General features: G+C 39.5%; 1 protein-coding gene across 2 annotated transcripts in view; it reads left to right on the plus strand.

Annotated features, from left to right (window-relative positions):
• Positions 1-21,036, plus strand: part of LOC135084560 (uncharacterized) — a 131,574-nt gene that overhangs the window by 53,940 nt on the left and 56,598 nt on the right. The window contains exons 3-10 of one of the 2 annotated variants that reach the window (XM_063979323.1): positions 4,992-5,074; positions 5,625-5,798; positions 8,905-9,042; positions 11,037-11,983; positions 15,046-15,151; positions 15,570-15,690; positions 16,195-17,230; positions 17,742-17,941. In XM_063979323.1, the coding sequence (XP_063835393.1) occupies positions 4,992-5,074; positions 5,625-5,798; positions 8,905-9,042; positions 11,037-11,983; positions 15,046-15,151; positions 15,570-15,690; positions 16,195-17,230; positions 17,742-17,941 (2,805 nt within the window). Of the gene's footprint in view, positions 1-4,991; positions 5,075-5,624; positions 5,799-8,904; positions 9,043-9,894; positions 9,977-11,036; positions 11,984-15,045; positions 15,152-15,569; positions 15,691-16,194; positions 17,231-17,741; positions 17,942-21,036 lie in introns of those variants that run through there. The other variant, XM_063979322.1, reaches the window with a different exon arrangement.

Raw genomic sequence — 21,036 nt, forward strand, 5'->3', positions numbered from 1 at the left:
GTCTGTGAGCACGTAGAATTTTGTCCAATGACCCCAAGCTACCCATCCTTATGAGTGTGCGTTGTTTTGTTGTTGTTTCTTCATATTTATTTTGACCAAATCCATACAGTTCTGCAAATCACATCTACCACAGACTCCGGTTACAGTAACTCTAACCAGGCACCTGACACCACTCTCAGCTGAATCTCCGGTTACAGAAACATTATCCTCTTTGCCTGCGGTTGGGTAATTGTCCAGTCTTGCGGTGGTTCTGTTTAAGGTGGTAGTGATAAATATGTTTTGTGGTTGATTTGTGATTAGCTCCCGTGAATTATTGGGATGTCTGATACATTTCTTTGTAAGAATTATTAGTAAACTAGCGGCCGCCCGCGACTTCGTACGCGTGGACCTCGTTTTACCCCCGTTAGATATCATGTTGATAGATTTCGTTTCACGGCTTCCCCCGCATGAATATTTACGAACGTCAAAACAGTAGTTTGTCCAGCGCTCGTCAAAAGTCTGTTAAATTCCAAACAAAACACACCGGTTATTTTTATAGTCACGGTTAAATTATAGTGGTGCAACTCAGCCAGGAGTTAAAAATATTTTTTCCCGTTTTCGCAACATTCTTAATTGATGTTCTACTGCTATTGGTCGCAGCGCCTATAGCCACAACTATAGCCTTCTTAAAAATCAAAATCAAAAATATTTATTCAGTTTAGACCACAAGTGGCACTTATGAACGTCAAAATGTAACCTTTGTTCATACACAATAAAGACTTTATTACTTTATTACTTATTACTTAAATGTAAATAATAAAAAAAGAAAAGATAAATGGGCTATTATCCAACATAAAGAAAATTGCAAACCGGACCTGTAGTTTTTGAGATTTGCGAGTTCAACCAAAATAAAAACAAACTCTTCGGCTTTACAACATTAATATAGATTTATATGCCAGTTTCTATTAACACGGATTATAAGTAAATATTTTTACAATTTATTGATTAATTTCAATCCCACGCGAATTGTTAATTAATCGATTGTAAAGTTACCCAGTTTTAATTACTAACTTCATCAAACTAGAGTTAACAAATTGGTTTACGAGTGTTTGGTTATTGGCAAGTTCACACACTAAATTAATAATTTATCAGTCAACTAACCGGATAATTACCACTTAGCGTGCTTCTGGAATGAGAGTAACATGCAGGCCAAGTTGAACAGCCAGCATAGTCCGGGCATACAACCATGTTAATTGTTAACTGCGCACCTCGCTTGAATGTGACTTCCTCGCACTCACCCGCACACCTCCCCGCGTTCGCCACGTCGTACCAGAGCGTCTGACGTCATAGCAGCCAGGTGCGCAGTTAACTTGACCGTATTGTAAGAAAAATTACAGGACTTTAAAAGTTTATTCAGCACTAATGTCTTATGCGATAGATATTGTTCACACATTCAAAGGCTTCTGGATGAGTTCTCATAGACTTTTTTTAGTGACTCTGAAGATCTACCAAATGATTTCTAAACCACGCATCAAGAGAATCACGTTGCCTTTTAGGTTTACAGCAGAAACAGCAGCTTTATTTCAGTAGTTCTAGACTAGACTGTATTTCACTTAACATCAGGTGCAATTCCGGTCAAATACCTGCCATGTTCTGAACAGAAAAAAGTTTTTTGCTAAATGCAAACCGCTACCAACCAATCTGGAAATCATTAGGGGAGGCCCTTGTTCAGCAGTGGACGACCTGTGGCTGTAATGGTGATTATGAAATATATTTTCTTTTGCCTGGCCGTTCTCTCCCAGCTGTGGCTTGGACGATTCAATTACTGCATCGCAAGAAGTGCATTAATTGTCGATCGGTTTTTATTTAACCAGACATGCGAGCTTATCGTTAGCATTACTTTTTGTTCAGCACTATCAGTCGCTGCCACTTTGCTGTTAGAGAAATTAATGTCAGCCACTAACAGATTGGTTTAGTTCTTGGGATCACTTTTATTGGAAATTTTTATTGTTTTAACTTTAAAGTTTCGTTAAATTACTAAATTTTACTATCACATTATAGCACCATTTCAATAAGAAAACTTTATTATTGACTTTTAAAATAATAGTTTTTCTTTTTGCGATGGAGTTTTTTAATTGTCAATTTTTTTCTGGCATTTATACCGAAGAATTTTAATTTTGGTTATTTTTGTGTAAAAACTGTTTTATTGTACGAAAATATCATCTCATTTTCTTTATTAGTATAAAATATTAAGTCGTGCGAAGCCAGGGTGCAGCTTATTTGATTGTTAAGTTAAATTACACGACTTCTGTGATAATTTAACTAACATTCGAAACAGAATGTCAGTCAAAAAAAGTTAATATTTACAAAACGCAGCACGTGTTTCTGTCTATTTACGTAACAAAATAAACAACACAACCTCGCCCTTAACCACATTGACATAAGGGTCACAAAACAAGGATAAAAGTGGCAAGCTGAACTTTAGGTTTCAGTGTTGACAATCCCTTGCCATTCGACATTGGAGTCTATTTCGATACAATTAAAGTTTAAAATAGGTTGAACAAAAAAGTTTTCCAGTCATCGACCAAGTAACGTTTTGTCAATAGAAAATTGACTCTAAAATTGAGGGCAAAGAGTTGATTGTAGTAGATCTGCTTCAAAGGGCCATTAACATTGGTTTTGTATGGAATTGGATGAAAACAAACCAAGTCTGGGATATGTCAGGGGTGAGGTTTGAGTCAAGTCGTTACTCACGAGTCTAATTCAGTTATTTTGAATCATTATGCGGTTATTGTCTAGGTATTAATTAAGAACAAAGGAAAGGGAAATTTCAATCAAATACACAGAAATAATGAGCAGTCCTGCGCTGCCTGCATCCAGGTTCTTCCCGCGACCTTTACCAGATCGTCGGTCCACCTAGTGGGAGGCCTGTCCACGCTACGTCTTCCAGCCCGTGGTCGCCACTCGACAACTTTCCTGCCCCAACGGCCATCGTCTCTACGAGCTATGTGCCCCGCCCACTACCACTTGATTTTAGCAATTCTGCGAGCTATTATGGAAAACCTTGGGGGAGGCCTTTGTCCAGCAGTGGACGTCATTTGACTGAAACGATACGATACGATACACAGAAATAAAGACAAATTCTTTATACAGGGTGTGCCCAAAATTAACACGTCATAAAGACACTAGAGGTAGCTTTGGCCTAAGATGCATCGAAAAAGTCTAACTTGTCCTCAGAAAAGTTCCATAAGTTTTGAGATATGACCAATTTTAGTTAATTTAATAATGTCCATAGAAAAGTTTGATGAGTTTTGAAATAAGACTGATATTAGTTACTTTAAAAGATTTGTTCGATGCGTTTAGGCTCATCTCCACCTCTGGTGTCAGTGTGACCTGCTAATTTTAGGACACCCTGTAGAGTAAATTAGACTACCTTTCGTCCGCGACTTAATTATAAGGTCTATCATAGAAACTAACGCGCATCTCAAGATAAAATACCTACCTTAACTTCTATTTTTTTCCCAACATTATAATATGAACGAAATTAAATCACTGTATTTGTGAATGTCCTTCTTTTCCCCATAATTATGTCTTTTTACTTTTAAACCCACCTGAACGAAAAGGAAATGCAATAAGGACAAAAGTTAACGCCACCAGAAATAGACGTTTCCTGTGCAAAGGTGCGCACGCGCTGCACCGGTTTAACTAAGTTGATATTATCTTCCAATAATTGAGGAACTTCTTCATGTGATCTTTCACAGTCTCCTCCGAGGTCTAATGTGAAAAAAGTCACGAAAGTTACAGTTTCTACAAATACATTCCAGTTAATATTCATAGTTTCTACAAATACCTTCTAGTTAATCCATAATAGTTTAACCCTATCACTGCTTAGGGAAGAAAATTAATGGGGTACCTAATCTATACATTTATAGTACACTAGCTTTTGCCCGCGGCTTCACCCGCGTGAAATTTAGTCTGTTACAGATCGTCATAAATTATAGCCTATATGTTATTCTGGGTTATAAACAATAATACTGTAAAGTTTCATCAAAATCCGTTCAGTAGTTTTTGCGTGAAAGAGTAACAAACATCCAGACATCCAAACTTTCGCATTTATAATATTAGTAGGATATTCTCTTCCAATCATTATGGAGAATACAATAGCCTAGAGGTAGAGTTCCTTTTCCAAGGTCTTGCTCACATCTGTACTACGATATACTCTTATTTATATCTTAAAAATAACTGTTTCTTTTTTATCTTTTGCCCTTTCCTGTATTTTCTATTACTTTGTACCTACCTTTACATTCGCATTGCCAAAGGGCAAAAGATAAAAAAGAAACAGTTTTTTTATTGGTTACAGCAATGTGTGATATCCTCCCTAACCAACACCAGCTTGGCGCCTAGCGCATCCTGAAAAAACTGGTGTGAACCAAACAAAACTAAGATACAATGTGTGACTGTGAAATAAAAATAAAACAGACAGATGTGGTGGAAGATTTATAGCGACTGCAATGTATTCAGTTTTTAACAGTTTTGAAGTTGAAGATATTTTTGATAAATATGAGTGGAGATGATTTATGAAAGATATTGGATGAAATAGGAATAAGCCAGTTGTTTGAAAAATCTTATGGTACAGGGAATGCGAATGGTAGTTCAAATCTCGCTTGTTAGGCCAAGACCATTCATGCAACTAGTATAATGACTAAATATTTACATTTACTACATCATGAATAGTACGTACCTACTAGGATACCTTACTCCCATTTATATTTATATGATATTTAGGCTCGCCCCATGCGCTAACACTGACCATGACTTCTAAAAAAGTGGTAGTAAGTTGATTACCACATTTTTAGATGGCGATGGCGTGTGGTATCTTAGCGCCTCTTGCTATTTGTAAGCAAGGACCATGGTCCTTGGTGTTCTAAGGTGATGAAGGTATGACCTTAGAACACGTATTTGTACACCCTCTTAGAACACCTGTCTGATCAAAACCTTTATTGTGATTCCAGGGTGGCAACCAACACTCCTCACCTGGTGAGCCTGGGCACGGGCCGATTGAGTACGGCGGTTACCCTGCACCCCATCAAACAGGGTGAGTTTCCTAGTGTAATTTTACCCTCTATTAAGGTCTCACTCAACTCAAATGGGACACCATGTGAGCTGAGAGCGCTCTCTTTAACAAAAGGAGGTTCTTAATATGATTGGTATAAATAATGTCAGAAAATTCACGAAAAACCGGTGGATTAAAGACATGAGGCTCTCCTCGTCAGAAGAGGAATGTCCCATCATTGTTTTACTGTTGTATTTATTTCGGTACTCTAAGGTTTTTGTGTTAATTATCGCGTTCAGTAGGCCTAGGATGCGCGCCGCGATAAGCCTTTAGTTTTATCGCGCCATTTTATCTATTTTACGTGATAAACCCATACGTTTGTCGTCTAAAATCATCGATAAGATTTTGTCACGGCGCGCATCCTAGCCCGGCAGGATATAGACCAAAAGTATCTTTAAAAAGGTCATCATAGATTAAGTCATAGGAATAACTGTGTGCCTTTGAGATAATGAAATGCTAATTTGAGTAAAAATGCTATTTTATCAATGAGTAATACATAAAATATCACTCACGCACAATCTTCACCCTCCAGGCCGCGTGACCATCGGCTCGGACCCGACATGCGACATCTACGTCCTGGGCACGGGCGTGTCAAACGTGCACTGCCGCGTGGAGAACTCGCATGGTGTGGTCACTCTATACCCAGTGAGTGGAAGCACCATGCTCGACGGTCTGCCTGTCGACAAGCCCACCAGGCTCTCGCAAGGTCAGTTAGACTTCTGTCCTTTGTGTCCAGGCTCCTAGTGTATATGTCCAGGTTCCCCCAAGGTTTGTCTTATAGTGTGTGAGTCCAGGACAAGCTGACTGTTATTTAAGGGTAGTCTTATGCCACGTGTTTCTAAGACTGTTTCAAGATTAGTCTTCTATCGTGTGGGTCCAGGAAAAGCCCACCAGACTCTCCCAAGGTCAGTCTTGCTTGATGGTCTAAGCCAACCCGACTCTTGCAACATCAGTCTTCTAGCGTCTGTATCCAGGATCCCTCAAGCTTAGTCTTCTAGCATGTATCCTAGCCAGGCTCTTCCAAGGAACTGTCATCTAGCGTGTGAGTCCAGGCTCTCCCATAGTCAGTCTTCTAGGGTATGAGTTCAGGCTTTTGTTAGGTTATTCTTCTAGGGTTTGTATCCAGGCTATTAAACATCTACGTCCTGGGCACGGGCGTGTCCAACGTGCACTGCCGTGTGGAGAACTCGCATGGTGTGGTCACTCTATACCCAGTGAGTGGAAGCACCATGCTCGACGGTCTGCCTGTGGACAAGCCCACCAGGCTCTCGCAAGGTTAGTATCCTGCCTCATATGTGCAAACTTCTTCATCAAGGTCAATCTTCATGCTTACATGCATAGATTTACATCGGTCCTCTCAATTCTAGTCTTGAAGGCTCTCGCAAGGTTAGTCTTATGCCGCTTGTTTCTGTTCTAGCAATGCCAGTGTTCTCAAAAGCTTCTGTCCACTGTCTAGGCTCTCTCTCAAGGTCAGGCTTCTAGCATGTAAATCCAGACTCTCGTGGTCCTCTAGCGTGAATCTAGGCCAGGCTCTTCCATAGACAAGTGTGTGAGTCCAAGCACTCCCAAGATCATTCTTCGAGCGGGGCTCTAAGCTTTTGCAAGGTTACTCTTCTAGAGCTTGTATCCAGGCTCTCCAAAGGTTCTTCTAGGGTCTGTATCCAGGCTCTTTAATGGTTCTTCTAGCGTATGTGTTCAGGCTCTCACATGCGACATCTATGTCCTGGGCACGGGCGTGTCCAACGTGCACTGCCGCGTGGAGAACTCGTATGGTGTGGTCACTCTATACCCTGTGAGCGGGAGCACCATGCTCGATGGTCTACCTGTGGGCAAGCCCACCAGGCTCTCGCAAGGCAAGGTTAGTGTCTTTATGAGTCCAGGGTGTTTTAAGGTCTGCTTTCTGAATTTTCTGCTGTGCGGGCCTAATAGGCTCTTCTGAGGTCAATTTTGGAGCGTGTAAATCCAGGTTCTCTCATAGCTACTCTTGGACAACTTGTACAGCTTAATGACGTTGTAGTCTTGGTTGCCTTGGTTAGTCATCTAGCGTGTGGATCCAGGATAATTCCACCAGCCTCTTGCAACGAGTTCCAGACCAGTTCCCTCCCAATGTTAGTCTTCTGCCGTATGGCGTCTAAAGATATGTCATACCTGACCTGACGATGCCCAGAGGAACCTGTAATAACATTTTTGGAATATAAGTTTTTTTTACATAAATAAATAAATTATTATATCAACCGTCCAGTCTAAACTGTCTTGATATGTACTATCGGGGACTCGAACGCCTTGACACCTTAAGGGCCTAAATTGTTTGCACACACACGCTCGATTATGCTCCGCCCCCGTTCATTCATGTTTCGGGTCTAAGCAGCGTCGGCGCACCACTGTAGATGTTTGCCCTAGCAAACCAAGCTCTATGTAAAGCATTTAGGATTGAGTATTGCTTATTACCCGCATCCGTAGCGCTCGTTTGGCAACGTCGCATTTTAGTCAATTTGAAACCCAATAAAGAATCTCTACAAAATATTATATGAGGCATCGTGTAAAATTTGAACTAGCGATTGCCCGCTCGGGTCACAAAATTGCTATCGCACATTCCGAGGTAACTATGCAATTTCCCGAGAAAAAAGTAGCCCTTTCTACAATTATTGTTGATATTATGAGTGTAAATCTCATGATATTAGTTTAGCTAGTTAGGGCGAGAAATACAAAATCATACAGTTACTTTCGAATTTTACTTATTTAATAGGTATTTAATTTATTCGGAACTTATAATTTAAAACAATATGTTATTGAATTAATTAGTAAAGAGTTAAGGAATATTTGTGGCTTAAAAACAATTATTGTAAGATCTGGCTATAACTTTCTTAAATCCTTGAATGTAAATAAAAACTTATAATAGGTTTCTATTTATTTTTAATGCATATTTTGTTTTCCGTTTTAAAGAAACACTTATCTACGTTATTTAAATTTAATATAAATATTGCACTAGGTAGCAATGATCCAGGTAATTGGTTATCGTAAATATTATAATATTCAGTTAGTTTTATTTCAAATTCATTTTTTTATTGCACATTAAGTGTCTTTACACAAGGTCTTAAATCAATAACAATTAAACTTCAAACTTAATAATACTTAAACAGTTAACAATGTATAGATAAGTTTGTAAGTAAATATAAGAATTATTTTGAGAGGCATGGTTCAGTAATCGAGCGGAGGTCAATAAAAAGGCAATCAAACAGTCAAATTACTAGAACGGGTCAACACAAATCAATCGGTTATTGATCACGAAACTTCACAAAAAAACAAAGGAGAGAATATGTCAACAGATCGCCAAAGCAAAAAGCAGACAGACCTCGTATAAAAACACAATATTAAAAAAATACATATCTATTTGTTTGTAACCAAATTCTATTATTAAAATTCTAAGGCTGAGTTGCACCATCTTACTTTAACTTTAACAAACGTCAAAATTCTGTCAAACTCCATACAAAAAGCACCGGTTACCGTTATAGTTACGGTCAAAGTTAGGTGGTGCAACTCAGCCTAAAACTAAGAAAGATTGAAGAAAAAGAAACATTTCGTTTTAAACCTTAACCGTATGACAATAAAGTGCACAATGGTATTTCGTATTGCAACCTAAGCCCTGATTGTCTCTTATTGGTCGTAGTAAAAATATAGTAAAATGCGTAACCAATTAGAGACGGGGTGAGCACGTGACCGGAGCGATGCGCTTACGCTAAAATTTCTACAAAGTGGTCAGGCGGAAGAGTCCCCGATAGTACCTTACTTACCCTTCATTCTTACCTCCACAGGTAGCATGCTGACCATCGGCCGCTCCAACTACCTCCGCTTCAACCACCCGGAGGAGGCCAAGCTGATGAAGTCTGTGCTCCCTTCTGGCCACCTCTCCATGGCGCCTCTGCAGTTTCAGCCAAGCGACTGTGTGCCAGGTAAAACAACACTGAGAATATAGCCTATAGCAGTCCACTAGATATAGGCGTTTTCGCGGTTTTACACTGTCTTCAGCTTGTCACATCACAGTCCCAGCCAAGCGAGTACCAACTACCTTTAAGAGTAAGGTCATCATCATCATCCTTTAGAAGACCACTGGATAAGCGTCTACACGCCATTCTGACAGTCCTATAACTGGACATAGGCTTCTATTACGTCATTTATCCTGTCTTCGGACCAGCTTCAACCACGGAGGAGGCCAAGCTGATGAAGTCTGTCCTCCCTTCTGGGCACCTCTCCATGGCGCCTCTGCAGTTTCAGCCAAGCGACTGTGTGCCAGGTAAAACTACACTGAGAATACGGTCTTTTTCAACAGCTTATAGCAGTTAGGAGTAAGCTCTTGCTAAACAGCCTATAGCAGTCCACTGGATATTGGCGTTTTCGCGGTTTTACCCTGTCTTCAGCTTGTCACATCACAGTCCCAGCCAAGCGAGTATGTGCCAGGTAAAACAACCTTTAAGGTCCAGAACAGACGGTGAAACGAAACTGCAACTTTCTGATGATTCTGATGAATGAAACTGAAACTGAAAGTTTCAAACTGGTCGCGTCATGTGTGGTTTCTCAACGGACGCTATGGCAGAAACTTAGATGCAACTCAAAAGTAACTAGCAGTTGCAGTTTCGTTGCAGTTGCGTTTCACCGTCTGTTCTGGGCCTAAGAATAAGGTCATCTTCCTTTAGAATACCACTGGAAATAAGCGTCTACGCGCTATTTTAACAGTCCTGTGACTGGACATGGGCTTCTATTACGTCATTTATCCTGTCTTCGGACCAGCTTCAACCACGGAGGAGGCCAAGCTGATGAAGTCTGTCCTCCCTTCTGGCCACCTCTCCATGGCGCCTCTGCAGTTTCAGCCAAGCGAGTGTGTGCCAGGTAAACCACACTTAGCAATAAGGCCTTCTTCAACAGCTGTTAGCAGTTAGTAGGAGTAAGCTCTTACTCAACAGCCTATAGCAGTCCGCTGGATATAGGCGTTTACGCGGTTTTACCCTGTCTTCAGCTTGTCACATCACAGTTCCAGTCAAGCGAGTGTGTGCCAGGTAAAACTACCTTTAAGGTCCAGAACAGACGGTGAAACGAAACTGCAACTTACTGATGATTCATGAATGAAACTGAAAGTTTCAAACTGGTCGCGTCATGTGTGGTCTCTCAACAGAGGCTATGGCAGAAACTTAGATGCAACTCAAAAGTAACTAGCAGTTGCAGTTTCGTTGCAGTTGCGTTTCACCGTCTGTTCTGGGCCTAAGAATAAGCTAATCTTCCTTTAGAAGACCACTGGACATGAGCGTCTACGCGTCATTCTAACAGTCCTGGACATAGGCTTCTATTTCGTCATTTACCCTGTCTTCGGACCAGCTTCAACCACTCGGAGAAGGCCAAGCTGATGAAGTCTGTGCTGCCTTCAGGCCACCTCTCCATGGCGCCTCTGCAGTTTCAGCCAAGCGACTGTGTGCCAGGTAAAACTACACTGCGAATACGGTCTTTTTCAACAGCCTAGCAGTCCACTGGACGTAAAGCTTATAGAACTGTGAACACGGAAGCTCTGGAAGTCTGTTTTATTTTATTTGGAGGTACAAAAGCGTGCAGCTATGTACTTTGCATTGCAAAATGTAGCATCCATTTTGTTAAGCAGTGGTTGAAAGTCGACTATTGCTCGTCGCAGTTTCATTAGGGGCATGGCAACATTTGGCGCAAACTTTAGTCTTATTAGGCGAAGCTGATTATACGAGGAGGTACGTTACATTAAATCTTACTGACATTCCTTGAGAAGTTGGCTGGGACGGGCTTTATATAATTTTCTCAGGCATCTCTCCTATTCGTATATCAAATGAAATGGCGACCATGTGAACCCGTTCCCGTTCGTTTATAATACATACTTAAAACAATATTTTATCAGTAACAAAATGCTTATAACCTTAACGTTTTATTTCAGCTTACGCGAACCACCATTCAGAACCGACCAATCAATGTTACCAGAACACCTATATGCAGAAAGTCTACGCCGACACCGTCCTGTCGCAGCTAGATCAAGAACTAGACATGACCCTCAAAGAAATGTCTAGAAAAAAACCGCCTGTAGCACCTAGGAAACCCTATAAAGATCTAGACCAATCAGATTCCAATTCAGACCAAGAATCCAGGCCCAAAGTCTCTAGTATCATGGCCAAAGTGTCAAAATTCGAGTATTACGCGAAACAGCAAAAGAGTATCGGAAGAAGTCAATTTTACACTTCAAATGAAAATGAAATCTCTCCTAAAGTATTCAGTTCTAACTCTCTAACAGTTAACACCCCTGCAAAAGATGTCCTAGGGGGTAAAACGGTGCCTAATTACATGAATAAAACAAAGCAAGATCAAAAAGTTATATTACTAAACGAAAACAATTCAGTGGACCCCAAAAACTGCTCATACGCCAACGTAGCTATTAGGAATAAAACAAAAATAGACGATATAGTAAGAAATTTCGATGACAGTACAAGAAACGATCATAGATTACCAAAAAAAGTCAACAATGATCAAGTGAAAAACGACCATATTTACGGTAGAATAAACGCGAAACAAGAAAGCGACAAGAATAATTTTGAAACGTGCAAGAATAATGTAGATAGTGGCAAGAATAACATTGAAACTTGCAAGAATAATGTTGAAACTAGCAAGAATAATGTTGAAACTGGCAAGAACAACGTTGAAACTGCGAGAAGTGATACAGAACAGTCTAGAAATGAAGCATATGGAAGGATTGGCGATAGGAATGTGAATCTCACGAAGTCTTTGACGCTGCCATCACCGGCCTTTGACAGGAATCCCCAGTACTCACCGGTATATGCGAACTTCCATAACTATGACAGAAATTTGGAGGCCGAAAATAAGAGGATCAAGGTATGGAACCAAACCTATACTTATGGACTTATAATCTTAAGGCTGAGCTACACCACCTAACTTTAACACGAAAACCGGTGTTTTTTGTATGGAGTTTGACAGATTTTTGACGTTTGTTATAATCAAAGTAAGATGGTGCAACTCAGCCTTAATATAATATCAATTAAAACGAGGTGTGTTTACTAATAACCGCAATAGAGAGAAATCATGATTTTTCTTAGTTTTGAACCGTACATCAATCGAAATAAAATTCAAAATAAATTGGCTACTAATCAAAATTGGTAAAAGCTTAAGCAACATTCATAACTTCTACAATCAGCCTAGTCTTAGACGCTTTCTATTGAATTGAAAAAGGTTTATTCCATCAGTAAATCAACATAATATCGCAAATACGAATGTCACAATGAAATTTCAACTTTATGTCTATGCTATAAAACTCAAAATCTATTGACGTATCGTAGTCACGGGCCTCATACTAATAGAATGATGAATCTACCTTATCTATTATATATTTATATACATATATTATTAAACTATCTTATCCTATCAATTCTGTGAGTCTCTCGGTTCATAACACATTGTCTTACTACGCCGCGACAATTAAAACACTTATTTGAGGTCTAAGCCTTCGAAATACATTGTTATCTCTATAGAATATAGATAGACTTTGTCAAACATTAAAATGTGATAATAGAAACATGTTTTGCAAAACTATTGCTTGTATTCCTGGTTTCGTTGCTTTTTTAACCGACTTAAAAAAGGAGGTACTTTAATGAATCTTGCAAGTTCTCTTATAGAAATAGAAAATCTTTATTTGACACGGAAATACTTACTCTATCTTTCTCATGTAACATCGTCTTATCAATACGACATATCCGGCTCGAAGGATCAAATCGCTTTGTAGGTCGTTAAGTAAAATTGTTCAAGTTTTATAACTGCGTGGTTTCCATTAAAAAAGTATCTATCATTCTTATTTATTTGCTCTTTTTTCTTTCTGTTTTAGCTCAGTTCTCCTCTTCTTTTAGGTTCTCTGAACAGTCAATGTTCCTCCTACTTATACAACTTTTAATTAAACTAATAATAAAAACAAACCAACAAATCAAACACACGTGTAGTTTAGTTGAGGAAACAATACTGTTATCAGTTATCGTGATTGTGACGTATTGATAACGTTGCAGATGTGATTACATTCAACCTTACAAGGCCGAGATTATCAGTGTGCCTACCATGAGTTTACGTTAGGTGAGCTCGCTAGCGAATACGTCAAAAAATTCTATGAAGATTTTATTTCTTGAAAGTAGCCGCTAGGGGCGCTGCACAATATGTCATACATTTAAATGTCATTTTTTTACGCAGTCGCTAGCGAGCACACCTAACGTAAACTCATGGTAGGCACACAGAACGAAAATAATTGCCGAGTTATTTTAAAGTGTAGTTCGTAAAACAAATGATAGCGTTGAAACAAAAAAAAGTGCTAGTGAAAAAAGTTCGAAAGTTAAACGTGATTAACTAACTTGAAAACTTAGTAAAAAGTGTTAAACAATTTACAATTAGAAGTGACCTTTGAAATGCAATTAAAAATAATTCTTACAATGTGAAGGTGAAAAAAGCAAAACCAATTAATGTTAATACAAAAGTGGCTTCACAACGAACAAAATCACTCGCTAATTCAAAATTATGTTAGATTTGAACTGAATAAAGCTATCAAATGATCAGTCAAGTGTATCGAAATCAAATTCTTTATTATTGTAACATAATACCTGAACCAGTGTCAAAAATATCCATTACAACTTTCGTTTCGGAAAACGAAACGGCAGTATACGTTTGGTTTTTGTGAAGACAGCACTAGTATAATAATGAGTGTTGTGTTTTGATAACATCGATTGTTGACAGTGCAAAAAATGTGTAAAAAGACAAGTCCAAAAAAAGAACTATCAAATAAAGATCTGCTTAAACTCTTCGTTGCAAATCTGAAGAAAAATACACTAGCGTTAAAACAGTTGAAGGCCTCAATTGATATAGACAATCAGCGAAAAGACTACGAGAAAATTATCGACCTAACGAACAATGTGAACGAAAAATTAGACGTAGTGCACAAACTGCGAAATGATATTAAAATATTTCGTACGATAAACACAATTTTAACCAACCACTACATAAAAGAAACGAGAGACCATGAAAATAGTGTGGATGGAAAAATTATTAGACTAGAAAAACAAATCAAACAATCCTATGAAGATTTGAGGAAAGACATTTCAAAAATTACAGACAGTGTTTCCACTGATAAAAATAAAGATCCTAAATTAAAGAATCTTGCTTCTATTGAAAATAGCAATGTTTTTGTGGTAGGAAATGATATAAAGTACAGTCAGTATAATCAACTTTACATTAGAAATGAAATATACAACAGCATTATTAAGAAAATTGATAAGCTTTTTTGTGGTATGGTAAGTTTCATTCTGTCACATGTTTTATCTTTGCTCAATATTTTTTACACTAACTTTAAATCAAGACATTTTTACTTGTATTTATTTTATCATGTGGATTAATGAAATGTCTAAAAGACTGATAACTGTGTTAATTAATCTAAATGATCATTAATTAAATACATTTGCGATTTAGTGTAGCCTGTGTATAGCACAGATTATCTGTAAATGAAGTAGACATATTTTTTAAATAATTATTTTTTGTCTAATTGCATTTATTTACTCTTAATTGTGGATTGTGGAGCACCCTTTAAATAAGGTAACTCGAGCTTAACAAAGGCTTTTCTAAAATTTGACAGCCTATTCTACGTTATTTTATTAAAGGACACTGAACTGTGACCGTAGCCTAGTTAAATTCTATTATTAGCTTTGTATACTTTGATTAAGATAAGTGTCAACAAATAATGTAAACAAAAGTCTAGACTTCAATTGTTGATATAGTCGTATGGACGTCTTTACATAAAGCTTACCACTGGACCATACATAGTTCTAATAAGGTCGATTTTGCAACAAAAGTGTCCTAGTTGTGCAAGACCGTATGTCAATTGCGTTAAAAATACACTATTCCCGTTCTAGGCGTACCAGGACAGAGTGAAGGAAGAAGAGCAGAAGGAAGCCGAGACAGCACGCCTCGAGGAAATACTGAATATGTGCGCTGAGTACGAGAGGCAGATCGCGTCAGGTAAAGTGTTAATTATGGATTTTTAGCCACTTAGGGCTTGTATTCACTCAAAAGCTGTATTTACAGGAAACACTGGATATTTGGCTTGCATACATAATGGATTACAATAACAACAAATATTACCTACATTGACTCTTGGTCCAATATTAACCTTAGTTCATTCATTTGTGTTTTGTTTATAATTAACCATTAATTAGTATGTGACCATTAGTTATGTTAACCATACTTTCCTCTCTATCGCTCGCAGTCTACTAAATTGAGTAGTCGAATGACACCATTAACCGATAATTCCAAGTCGCAACTAACATCACCAACTGCGTCATCTTATACTGTTGTAATTAGAGCGATTTTTCAACTAAAATGTATTGCTGTGCTGTCGGCTGTGCATAAAAGTCTACTAATACGTTGTTATTTACAGGTATCCCCATCACACCGACAGAGAAGCGGTCGCACAACAAGATAATTACCAACGGTTCACTGCCTCGGAGTGGAGCCCTGAACAACCCTAACTTCGTGCAAACCAGCGACGGGTACTATAAGTAAGTGGATTTATCATTATCATCATTACTAACATCATCATCATTCCATTTCCGAACAACTTTTCATGTTGGCGTCCTTATCATGATGCGTGTCAAAGAGTACTACAGAAAACTAACACCCGTATTCACAAACGATGCTTGCTTAAGGAAAGCAGCAAGTCGAACGCACAGCGTTGAATAGAACTGTGATTGGTTCGTGTGTCACCCTGTGCGTCCACGCGCACTGTGAGACCTCATCGTAATGTTTGTGAATACCCCTCAAGGAAATGGTTAAACAGTTGCTGTTATACTTTGAGCCTAATTACCGTGTTTTAATAATCATAAATTATGATTCAAGCTTATTGTACATTTTCGTCTAAGAAAAATTGTTGATTGACCAAGAAAAAAGCTATAAGTAAAGCAACCTTCTCAGAAATCTATTCAAACAGTCAATCCTTATTTAATTTTCAAATATCATGTATTAAAACTATTTATTTATCCACGTCTATTTCTCTCTCATTTCAGGTTCGATACTAGTCAAAACCGCAACAATTCCATTAGCAAATCCCTCCCAATCCAGAGGAACCTATCAAGCTACGAGAACTTCGACCTCTGCCAATCCCCCGAACAAACCACCCCAGAAGTGACGATCAGAAACCAAAGCAACTACGAAAACGTAGGGAGGATGGACGAAATCGGAATCCCAGTGTTCGATGACCCCAACGAACTATCTAGTCCCATTATGATTAGGAAATACAACCAAAGCACCGATAGAATACCCAATATGTCCTCCCCGATAGGCAGTCCTTACGAAAACGTGTATTACAGGAACAATGTGTATGGGAATCTCAAGCCAAAATCGCCTAACACCCAAAGTCCCAGGACGCGGATAAAGACGACTTTCGCTCACAAAAATCTGCCTTCACCGCAGTATTTCATATTCCCAACGCCACCTCCTAAAGATAATACGAAAATTCCTGAATTCGGGCAAAGAAGTTCTCCTAGTGACAGTCAAAAGAGTCCAACTCAAAATGAAGTCAAAAGTAATGAAAATAGTCCAAATGACCACACTGAAGTAACAAGAAGAAGTAAGTGTGAAGGAATTGAAAAGCAACTTAGTTTAGAAGAAGAAATCCCAATGATAGACGACTCAGATGTAACTAATGATATTGAGTTTAGATATTCTAAAATCATCACAGATAAAGACGAAGAAGTAAAAAAGGATTCGCCTAAAGAGCCTGAGATAGTTCTGACGAAGAATCTGAGCTTTGACGACGTCAAAAAGGAATTAATGGCTGATATCCCGGAGTTAGAAGAATTCGAAAAAGACTTAAAACAAAACAAACAGGAGAAACTAATGAAACATATCACTGAGACTATCAAAAAGGTCGATGTAGAAGCTGATTCTATAGACAGTGCGGTTGTGGATGATAATGCGGATGATCTGAAGACCAAGTACGATAGTTTGAAAGATGAAAGAAGGAAATTGGTGGCTGAAATCCATGAAATCAAATGCAAGATGACTGAGATTAGGGCGCAAGAGGATGATATTTTGAGAGAGGTAAGTTTTAAAAATTAGCTTTCTATAGTCTAGTCTGCAAGCACGTAGAATTTTGTCCAATGACCCCAAGCTACGCATCCTTATCGCTCGCGCGTAATTATATTGCTATCGCGACTGTGCGACGGGCGCCCGCAGTGAGTATGCGAGCGAACAAAATTCTACGTGCTCACAGTCCGGGCTTTAACTGATATTTTATAGACATAGAAAACAAAAGTGCTTTTTAAAAGCCTATTTGCAAAAATAAATGAGTTTTTTATAGGTTGTGACAGGTCCCCATAGTAAAACCCATATTGATGTATAATATTTCATTAATGTATTTTGTATTTCTATAAAAACCCACTTTGCTAGACCAAATCTCTAGATAGTAGAGAGAGAGACATGGATATATATTTTTCTTTACCGACTACAAAAATAAAGGTAATTCTCAATTAAGTTTCTTACCTCCTAACTCCGTCATTTATAATCTTATTTTCTAAAACTTTTCTTCTCACTGAAACACAATTCTTTACAGCTTGAAATGGAGAAGGCACTAATCAAAGGCGAATACGACTCCGAAATCGCCATCTTAAATATAGAACAGAAGAAGAAAATAGAATTGGCTGAGAGTGCGAAGAAGATAGAAGAAGAAATACGGCAACTAAAAGAGAAGCAAGAGGCGCGCCAGAACGAGATGCGAGATCGGGTGGAGATAGCTACCATGAAGGTTGAAAGGTAAGTTATTCTTACTTGTCTGGTTAATTTGTGGACCTTAAAGCAAGGGAATAAGGTTAAAAATATTTTGGGAACTATATTAAATAAATAAATAAATAAATATCCTTGGACATTTTACATTGCGCTTCTAGTCCCAAACTAAGCAAAGCTTGTACTATGGGTTAGAGGTGGGCGCCGATATAAAATTGGTCGGCGGCGGCGCGCCGACTTTTTGACTTCGGCGGCGGCGGCGTCGGCGGCGTGACCTTCTTTGACCTTTATTTATTAGGTATTTTTAAAAAATCGGCTTTTTTAGTATCTTTCGCCAAGACTAATCAGGTGGATTGCAATTGGTTGGGGTTTGACACGATAGAGCCACTGCCGCAATGGTTTACCCTAGTAAATTAGCTCTTTTGATCATAGATACTTTGATATTTGATTAGCAGGCTTAGCTGAGATCAGGTTTTCGTGTATTTCCTAAAGGCCAGCGTACCAATGTGCCGATGAAAGTACCCTTAACATGTATTTTTGAACTCTTTGGAGGCACATAGTTAATGTTGGATTAGCTGACTGTCGGTCGAATATTATGTTCAGATCTGTTTTATTTATATTAATATTATGGTCTTTCCGTGTCATCTTATGGTCCAGGTTTTTAATGCAGGTTGATTGCAGTAATGTATCGAGGTCTAGATTGGCCAGGGGATAAGTTTCACGTCTTAAATGATAACATGGTGAGACTTCGGGGCTTGCTTACATACGCCACTTGGTCAGTCAAGCATTAGTGGCATTTAGCTGACTTTGCAACAGTCTAGTCGCTTTAAGATCACAGTTACATTTGAGGAAGGCCGCAGCTTTCTGGTGTCTGGGCTACTTTACTAGTAAATGTTATCGAGTACCGGACCAAGTATAGAGTCCTGGGGTACTCCAGCTCTGCAGCTAAAAGAGAAAATTTTGTCAAGGAGTTTGATTTAAAACTGTCTGTCACTGAGATAAGACTCCATCAGCAAGTAGTAGAAGTGTGCTGGAAGGTACTTTTTAATTTCATAGAGCTTCAGCTAGGTTTAGCATACATTTATGCTAAACCTAGCTGAAGCCGCAGCGAAAGCAGACGTACAGGATTCTTTCTTTTCCAAACACATTGTACACAGATATGTGCTTTTTGATATCTTCCCTCTCCAGCTTACCCCAAGTAGCTCAAGGTGTACTGAGATGATGGGCCCTAGATGGGCACTGAAATGCCTGGACAGAGAGAGCCATCTGGCGTCACTGGTCGAAAGTTGGGCGACTGGCCCCGAGGAATTCGACCCCACAAGGGAGGCAGAGTGGTTCCGGGAGACCATGTCGCACGTGTGTGACGCGGCGATGCCCAGAGTCAGGGCGTTGCCGCCACGCACAGCAGTGCACTTGTGGACCCAGGAGCTGGCTCGATTAAGAGAGGACAGTGTTGCAGCCAGGCGACGATATTCTCGGCACCGCCGAAGGCGGCACAGAGACGAGTTACGGGACGCTCCATTATACTAGGAGTACCAACAAGCAAAGAAAGAGCTTCAGGGTGCGATAGGGGCGGGTAAAAAAGCCACCTGGGAGGAGCTCCTCTCCACCCTGAATCAGGATCCATGGGGGAGACCCTATAAGCTGGTTATGAACAAGCTCCGCATACGGGCTCCCCCACTCACCACCAGCATGGATCCTACCCTTTTTCGCACAGTTGTCGCAGCCCTCATCCCTGAAGTCCGGTCTGATTTTACGCCGCCAGTCAGATACAGCGTGGCACAGGCAGATGCAGGGGATGCGCACAATGTCACGGAAGGAGAGCTAGGGGCGGCTATCCTTCGCCTACAAGCTAAGATCACCGCTCCTGGCCCCGATGGAATTCCGGGGAAGGCGTGGGTGCTTGCCCTTAAGAACGGGATGGAGCCGCGCTTTCGCACTCTGTTAACGGCGTGCCTAAGGGAGGGAGTCTTCCCGCGAGTGTGGAAAACGGGGAAGCTCGTCCTCCTGAGAAAAGACGGCCGGCCAGCTGATTCCCCATCAGCATACAGGCCCATTGTTCTGCTGGATGAGGCGGCAAAACTTTTTGAGCGCGTCATTGCTGTCCGTCTAAACAGACACCTAGATGGAACAGGCCCGAATTTGTCGCCTAACCAATTCGGTTTCCGCCGGGGTTGGTCAACCCTTGACGCTATAGCTGAACTGAGGGACATAGCGGAAAAGGAGGTAGCAAAGTCAAAGTCAAAGTCAAAATTTCTTTATTTGTTTAGACTAATAAATAGTTCTTACAAATCGTCATTTTGCTCTTAAGGAGCCTCTACATGTCTCATAATCTTTTTACCCTACCAGCGCTTCGAGACCAACATTTGGCAAGTGCTGAGAAGAAGCGCCGCAACAAACTCAGTCACCACTGTCTGCCGGTTAATATAAATAAATAGAAATAGCAGTAGTAGGTACATTCGATTCAGGAGCAGTTCACTGAATTTACCATGCATTCTTGTATAGTGTATCTTATAAGAATGGGTATACAAAATTGCGTGGCATATTAAACAGGGTAGTGACGTGCTAATATCTAGACTTACAGATTACATACTCAAATACTAGTAGAAATGACTCGCATACATAAGTTGGAATAACTTGGATTGACCAGTCTCCGAAAGCAGCGCCTGTTCACAGACATGACGAGTGAACCAGCCATCGCTTCACTCGACCATATTAGAGGGAATGTAACGACCCGCCTCACTACGCCACCACCCCAGAGACATTTTAGTGAGAATGACAATACCAAGTTATCTCTTAGAGAAAAAAAAAAACAATAATAAAGCTAAGTAACAGTCCAGATTGAGAAGCATGACACTATAACATTTTAGAAAATTAGATTAGTTTATACATTACTTTTCATAGCACGATTTTAATTCTTTTTAGTGCGAGCATGAGAGGACCATAATCCTACTCCCAGGATGACTTATCATTAAGAAAATCTCGAGTTGTATAATAGGCTTTTTTAAGCATGTGATCTTTAACTATACCTTTAAATTTATTGTACGGTAGCTCTTTATATTTATCAGGGACTTTGTTATAAAAATGGATACCTTGTCCCATAAAGGTGGCAAACACTTTATTAA

Source organism: Ostrinia nubilalis, chromosome 26, assembly GCF_963855985.1.
Source record: "Ostrinia nubilalis chromosome 26, ilOstNubi1.1, whole genome shotgun sequence".
Classification (NCBI taxonomy): Eukaryota; Metazoa; Arthropoda; class Insecta; order Lepidoptera; family Crambidae; genus Ostrinia; species Ostrinia nubilalis.